Source organism: Taeniopygia guttata, chromosome 4 (genome assembly GCF_048771995.1).
Source record: "Taeniopygia guttata chromosome 4, bTaeGut7.mat, whole genome shotgun sequence".
In the NCBI taxonomy this organism is placed as follows: Eukaryota; Metazoa; Chordata; class Aves; order Passeriformes; family Estrildidae; genus Taeniopygia; species Taeniopygia guttata.
Genome location: NC_133028.1, coordinates 30756564 through 30764858, shown reverse-complemented (window position 1 = coordinate 30764858; position 8295 = coordinate 30756564). Strand labels below are relative to the sequence as shown.

At 40.0% G+C, this 8295-nt stretch overlaps 1 protein-coding gene across 8 annotated transcripts in view; it reads right to left on the bottom strand.

Moving 5' to 3' along the window:
- Positions 1-5967: 5967 nt before the first annotated feature.
- FAT1 (FAT atypical cadherin 1) overlaps positions 5968-8295 on the bottom strand; it is a 104358-nt gene continuing 102030 nt past the window's right edge. For all 8 annotated transcript variants that reach the window (XR_012055606.1, XM_032748067.3, XM_072928254.1 and 5 more), the window contains one exon: positions 5968-7684. Coding sequence is in view for 7 of the 8 variants with exons in the window: in XM_032748067.3 (XP_032603958.3) it covers positions 7059-7684 (626 nt within the window). In the remaining variant the exon portion in view is untranslated. The remainder of the gene's footprint in view (positions 7685-8295) is intronic.

Genomic DNA, 8295 nt, shown 5'->3' with positions numbered 1-8295 from the left:
CATGGGATATTACTTGTTTAAAGAGGAGGCCCTTAAACTTTTATGCTATAAATTACTGTCAGTGCTTCAAGTTCTCTAGAAAAAGATGATATTACAAAATAATTTTTTGATGCAGAAGCATAATCTTTCCCTATGTATTCCTTCAAAGTTAAATTCAAGCTCTGAAAGCAATTCATCTTGCTTAGCATGTTTTCCAATTGGGACCCTGGGGATTAAGGATGGAATGACTCATTCACATAATTGGGCTTCTCAGTGCTTTTTGCTCACATTGAAGGTTTCAACTCAAAGCATGTAAGAATATAAGAAACTGAGAAATGACCATCTGCAGCAAAAAAATCTAGAAAGGCATATGTCTCAGCTTTGATAATGCTAAATGAGATTGTTCTTGTTCTAAGCTCATGTTTCTACTGATAGCCTTTACTTCTGGGTGACTGCTTCCTGTGCCTAACTTGTTTGTGTGTGAAGTTTTATTAATTACCAATGCAGTGGACGTTGGGCATTGGTAATTAATAAGCTTTTGATTATCAGCAAATTTCCTCCTTACATGAGGGGAAATAATTGTCATTATCTTTTTCTTAAACGTTTTTTTCTGTAAGATCAAAGCTTTCCTGCTTTGCAATTGCACTGGATATTGCACTATGCTTCTCTGATTTTTATTCAACCCTAATGCAGCTGTGGAAGACTGAGTAATGCTGCCAGAATTTATGTCTGCTTCAGCATGCTTGGTTTAAGAGGGGACTTAATCTATTTAGTATTTTTATGAAGGCTTGTGTGGGCTTGAAAGCCATTTAATGCTAAAAATTGGCAAGAGCTATGAAAAGAAACTGAGGCACCCACCTTTTGGCTGTGTGGCATGTGTGGAGTGTGTGCAGAGCTTTCAGTGAAACGTGTGGATTCCTTGTGTGGAGCCTGCAGGTACCTTGGTGTGGATGTTCACAGCTGATGTGTGCAGGGCTGTGATCCAGAACAGTGCTTGTGAATCATAGAATTGTAGAATGGTTTGGGTTGGAAGACACCTAAAATATCATACAGTGACAAGCCCTTGCCTTGGGCTGGGACACTTTCCACTAGACCAGGTTGCTTGGAGGCCATCCAGTCTGGCTTTGAACACTTCCAGACATGGGTCATCCACAACTTCTCTGGGCAACCCCTTCCACTCTTACCCTCTTGTCCTGTCACTACAGGTTCTTGTAAAGAAATAGGCTCTCTCCATTTTCCCTGTAGGCCCTGTTCTGTTGCATTGTATGCTGCAACTGGGTTCCTTGTGTCCAGGGAGGGAGCAGCTGCTGCCACTGGGCATGGGAATAAACGAGACAGATCTTCTTTTCAGAAAGCTTGAGAATCCATTTATTACCCCCAGGGAGGAGGGGTGGGATGGAGAGGAAAGACAGGGCAAAGGCAGGGTCGTGGGTTTTTTATAGGGTATTGCAGGCGTGGAGTTAGGGTTTGGGTCAAGGGAGGAGTTATTAGCAACACAAGAGAGGTAAGATCAAATTCCTGCCTCTTAGGAACAGGGGCATTCCACAATTCCCCTGTTTTTAAACTGATCAATGCATGCTGAGTAACTTTTAATAAGGGGATTCTTGGGGAATATGATTTCATAGTTTACAAGACCAAAATGAATATTATTAAGCTAAATTAACAAGGAATAGAAAACCATTTCAGACTTAATTACAAAGGATAAAGTAACAGAGATTATGATACTTGATGAAATGAATACATTTTTACTTAATGAGTTAGGGGCATTTAACACCCTTCAGGTACTGGAAGGCCACAATTAGGTCACCCCAAAGCCTTCTCTTTTTAAATAATCCAAATTCTCTCAGCCTTTTGTCAGAGAAGAGGTGCTCCATCCCTCTGATCAAATTGGTGGCCTCCTCTGGACTTGCTCCAAGAAGTTGATGTCCTTCATGTGTTTTGGACCCCAGAGCTGGACACAGGGAGGGTCTCAGCAGAGGGGAAGAATACCCTCCCTTGGCCGGCTGCCCATGCTGTTTTGGATGCAGCCCAGGACCTGTGTAGCTTCCTGGGCTGCAAGTGCATACATGGATGGCTCATATCCAGCTTCTCATCCACCAGCACCCCCAAGTCCTTCGTGGCAGGGATGCTCTTGATCTGTTCAACCCCATCCAGCCTGTGTTGATACTGGGAGTTACTCCAACCCAGGTGTAGCACCTTGCACTTGGTCTTCTTAAATATCATGAAATTCCCATGACCCTATTTCTGGAGCTTGTCCAGCTCCCTCTGGATAGCATCCTATCCTTCAGGTGTGTCAACAGCACAACTCAGCTTGCTAAGAGTGCATTTGGTGCCTCCATCTGTGTCATGAAGACATTAAAATAATAATACTTTAAATATATATTAATAATTATTTAAATATTAAGTATTATTAAATGTTAAGTATTACATTATTATTTATTACTTAAATATTAAATAGCACTGGTCCCAGTGGGACCTGAGGGACACTGCTTCTGATGTCCTTCATGACTCTAAGCTGTTGACCACTACCCTCTGGATGTGACCATCCAACCAATTCCTTATCCACCTAACAGCCCACCCATTAAATCCATCTCTCTCCAAAGCAGAGAGAAAGATTTTGTGAGGAACCTGCCAAAAGCTTTACCAAAGTCCAGATAAATGACATCTGTAGCTCTTGCCTTGTCCATTGATACAGTCAGTCCAGCAGAAAAGGATGAAGAAAAGGCTGACTTCCTCAAGAGTTTTTTGCCTCGGTCTTCGCTGGAAACCTCTTTTCGTACATCTCTTAAGAGGATGGACAGCAGGATGGAGACTGGAGGAGCAAAGCCCCTCCTACTGTAAGTGAAGATTAAGTTCATGGCCTTCTGAGGAGCCTGAATGTACATCAGTCTGTGGGACACAATGAGGTACAACCCAGAGTCCCGAGGGAATTGGCTGATGTAGTTGCCATGGCATTTAAAAAGTCATGGCAGTCAGGTGAGGTCCCAGGTGACTAGAAAAAGGGAAAAAATACTTCCCATCTTTACAAAGGGTAGAAAGAAGGACCCTGGGGATTACCAACCTGTCAGCCCCACCTCTGTGTCTGGGAAGGTCATGGGAGATCACACCAGAAGCTGTGCTAAAGGCACAGGAAGAGCATGGCTTCTCCGGGGGCAAAGTTGAGTCAGGAGTCACGTGAGGCATTTTGTGAACCACATTTATTCAGTAATGGTCTGTCTGCAGAAAGATGTCAGTCATGACCCCTTCATACAACATGGACTAGTTCCAGCAGCTGTCTTCCTTCAAGGGCTTTACAGGTAGATTCAAGGTGGAAGTAGAGCATTTCTTCTTACCCCTCTACTCCAAAATGGAGCTTGCAGCTAGAAACAGATTTTATACCTTCTTTGGCTTGAGTGGATTCAGATTTGTGGGATCCACCAAGGGGTGGATTCATCCCTTGGGCAGTGCAAGAACTCTCCTTAGATGTGGTTTATTGGGACAGTAGTTGTTTCACAGAGGTCATGGGTAGAACAGGGAACAGTGGGAAAACCATCTGAGTAAATATCCTTGGATAAAGAGCCCAGATCTGGTACTCTGGTCATGTTCCTTCTACTAAGCATATATGTCTGCATCCTGGAGTTCTCAGACCAGCTGTGTTAAATATCGAATAAAAGAAGTTTCATAGGGTTGTCTGTTATTGTTTCTGCCTCAATTACTCTTAATCAGGTAGAATTGCAGTTTGTTCTCTGCTTTAAGATTAAGTGATTTCATTCACTCAAAACGTAGAATGGACAAAGCAGCAATGAGCTTGACTCAAATCTGCTCAATAAAACTTTAAGTTCTACTAGCTCATAAGTGTTTTAAAATAGAAAAAAATATACTTCCATGTGGGACTTAACTACAGTTCAGCAAAGGGCCAGTAGGATGATTAACAGACTGGAACTGCTTTCATATGAGAGGCTGAGAGTACAGAGGCTGATCAATCTGGGAAAAAAAAAAAGGCTCAGTGGGGAACTTGATGATGTTTATAAATACCTGATGTGAAGCTGTAAAGAGAGAGAGAGGTTCTTCTCCATGGTACCCTTTGGAATGGGCACAAATTGAAACACGTTAAACTACATCTCAACATAAACCTCTTGCTATGACAACATGAGGACAGATTAACACTGGAATAGTGAATGTGTGACTTCACTGAAACTCCTTACTTTAAAATGTTTGGCTTGTAAAAGAAATCCCATGGCTAGTGTTTTTGAATGTGCTGGATTACTGTTGAGTTGAACAGCAATGCTGTGCTGTATCAGTTTTAATTTGGTTTAAAATGTCACCAGCTTCATCTGGTGTATTGCTGTAGCTCTGTGTAAGAAAATAGGATTGATTGCACTTACTGGACTTGAATTAGGCAATAAGAGCTCCCCACAAAGGGAGTATTTGTCCAACATGTCCTTGCTTCACACACCAACAGCAAAGCTGTTGAAAGCTGTGGAGTTGAAAATGCCTGTTATTTCCATAAATGAGTGTTACAATGCAGCTTTGTTTTCTGATGTGAAGTATAACCTTGGTGTTGTGTGTTGCCTAGCAGCACAATTCTTGTGAAGAGGTAAAAAAATACATATACATATATATATATATATACATATATATACATTCTTACACTTTCAACAAAGCACTCTTTTACACCTACACAGAATTTCATTGTAGAATAATGAGACTGTTCCTTTTCAGTTTGACGTTGTGTTCGCCTTCAGTTCACAGTAAAACAAATAAAAGTATATTTAAGTGTTGATATTTCTGTCCTTCACACCTCTCAGTTTTAAAAACCTGTCTTTGGGCCCTTCTGTAAATGAGTAACTTTATAAAATGTATTTGTAGAACAGGTCTTCATCTTCTCTGGGATGAGAAATCAACTGAGAAATGATGCAAATTTGTGTGGTGTCTTCCTCTTGCTGTCTCCTAACACTCATTCCTACCAAGTAGCAGAATCTTAAGCAGAACTTCCAAAAAGCCTAATCTTCCTCACTCAAGATGGGCCTTAAGCAGTGATGTGAACTACTACAGTGTGTGACACCCTTGGCTCACAGTTCTGTAAAATTCTTCTAAAGCTATTAAGAAAATTCTAACAGTCTAATGTACAAAAGACTCTTAGTTATTAGGGTGAATATTACAGTGCACAGCCAGAATGTGGGTTTAAACCTACTGATTTTTTAGTCTTTTTACGTAAGTAACCTGCATATGGGCAAGTTAACAAGGAATGTCAGTGCCTGGCTATGTCTTGTAATCCACCCAATCTCCATTATACAGATGCCAAGCTGGGAGTTGTTCCATTTTGTATATAAATAGCACTCCAAATACAGTACCCTGTTCCCTAGATGGTAGAAGGCTGAGGCTTAGCTCTCATGATGGGAGAGGAATCTAATATTGTACATTTCCAGGCTACAGAACTTTCTACCAGTATGAAGAAAATGGAGGCGGAGCTGAAAGGATTCCAGGCTATATTAAAAATTCACTAATGTGCCAAGAAATCTGTTCTGAACTTAAAAACGATCCCTCAAGCAAGAGGCAGAAGACACATTATTCCTTTAGCTTATCATCAGGCCAAATTTATGCTAGAGAACTCTGTTAAAGGCTTTGTTCTTTTCTAGTCAGAACAGCAGCTGGATAATACACAGGAAAACTGTATTCCGCCTTTACTTCTTCAAGGTAAACTTCTAGTGTGAACGTAATGTAAGAAATTGCAACTGAAATATAATTGCAGGAAACCACCAGCTGTTGAGCACAAAGTCAGACAATGGCATGGCCATTTCAGCATGCAGGTGAACAATCGAGGCTAACTAGTAATGAAAGTAAGTATTCAGGTGATAAAGGAGGAGAGAAACTGCTTTAAAGATCTTGGGAGTTGTTGTTTTTTTTTTTTTGTATGTATTTTTGTGACTTGAGAAAAAAAAATATTCAGCAATTTACACAGCTGATATTATATGTTTAAAGAAAAATGCAAACTACTGAGAAGGCTACTGCAGTTTGATACCCATCAATCTTTATTCAGACTGGCCCAATTACTTTTAAAAACACCATTAAGCAGACACACACTGCCATCTTGTGAGCATCTCTAACACAGCTGCAGGCTGATTTCAGAGGAGAGGAAAAGGAGTTGCTTGGAGCAAGTAACTTAATACAGTACAAAACATATACAGACTTAAAAAATGCTGCACCGAATGCTTTGTCAATGGTCTATTATATAATAGAGATACACAGAGCAAAGCTAAAGTATTTTATTAATAATTTATTGTCAGTAAGAAAGACTGGCTAATGGTAATTTTCAGTAAAAACCTTTACAAGACCATTGGATCACAAATATACAGACACTATAAAAACTGTCTCATGGTGGTTTTGGTTCTAAACTGGTATGCAGAGGGTCCCCAACACACTTTCCAAGAAGGGAAAAAAATGTTTACAGTTCTAAAATACAGCAACCCATTTAAGACATTTCCATATAGCTGACCCAGAAAAATATCAGACCTAATGTATGTACAATTGAAATTGTGTGAATATGTTCAATGTTTTACAATGAAATGTCAAACCTTAGTTTTCAGGGGAATACATACAGTGATGCCCTGATTATAAAAAGTCAGGGTGCTCATTTTTAATGGCACACTAACATCACTAGTTTCAGTGGAAAACAAATTCACAAAATATCTACAAAATCTAGTTAAAACTATTAAAATCAAAACTGTACATAGAATTTACAAAAAAATAGGAGAAAATTAATTGCATTGGAACTATATAAATATATGCGTCATGCTAACATGGAAAAGTGGTATGTGATTTCTTTTAAACATAGAACAATGTAAATACATAAAGGATGTTCAGAAATGGCACAGCCAATGGAAATCTTAGAACTTTCCTAATACAGTAGGTCAGGAAATGGAAAGAGGTTCATTTAGTGAAATGAATTGCATGATCCAATGCTGCCATGCCAGTTTAGCTCACTGAAACAAAAGCATTCATCATGGCTGGAAAAAAAAAAAGAAAAAATAAAAAAGCTCTTGAAAATTGTTCTGGATTTGATAAAGTTTGTTAGAGTCCAGGCACTTTTGTTGAGTGTGTCAGACTTCTGTATGTTGCTGGGAATCAAGCGGAGGAATTTTCACATCTTCGAAGTGACCATCGTCTCCACTCTCATAGTCACTCATCATGACTTCAGACTCCATTTCACAGCATGCCGACACATCCGAGCAGGAGGCTGTGGAAGCGTACACAGACATGGACATGCTGTCTACAGTGGGTGCTTCAAAGTCTGGATTGAACCCCAGTGAGTATGGAGCGTATGGCTCTCTGTAGCTGCCGCTGCCGCCACGGGGGCTGGTCTGAGGTTCTGACATATCTGCAGGGTAGTGATGGGGAAGGTACTGATTAAGGTTAAATCTCTGCCTGCTCCTTGTAGACGAACCCAAGCTACCTACGGCTGGCATGTCTCTGGGTGGCTGTATTGACTCAAACTGGTCGCTGTATTCAGGTGGTAACGGTGGAAGCTCATCCGGTGCAGGGAAATCATCAGGTGGAGGTGGAAAATCACTTTCTATGTCATAACCACCAGGGTAATAGTCTGTATCGATGGCATTTGGATCTGTGTAGAGGGGAGCTGACTCCTCAACCACTTCGTAATTTGGATACTCTTGGATACCTGGCAACTGAACACTTGGCATCCAATCTGATGTATCCCAGTGATAACCTGAAAAGTTAATTAAAGAAAAAAATAGTATTACTATCTTGTATTCAAGTCAGTCTGAACTGAAAAATCAACACATGTATTAAAACAATGCAATCACCGTGATTAGGACACTACTTGTTAATCAGCAGTTTGTCCTGCTTGCACAAAAGAACATTCAACGCAACTTTACTGTATGCCATGCATGAGATAGTGCATCATTCACACTTGAACTTTTACATTTTCTCAGACATCACACCTAACATGGGAAGAGCTGTAGTCACCTATGGAACATGCTGTCACAATACATAGCTGTTCAGTGGATAGCAAAGAATCAACACCCTACCTGGTGCAGCTAAATACTTAATTGTTGCTGAGTAATTAGTTAGGGTGATAACAATGGCCAATTTTCTTAAGAATATATTTAGCATATATAGCCTATTACTCTCTTACATAAAAGAAGCAATTCCTATTTGGTAAAGTATTTCAGCCCATTTAAAGTGACTCTGCCACTCAAGCAAATTATAAAGTTAGTTTCACAAAATGCTGTTAGCTCTACAGGAACACTTCTAATAAAAATCTTTCATTATTAGTAAAGACATTCCACATTCAACTACAAGAACAAAACAGGAAAA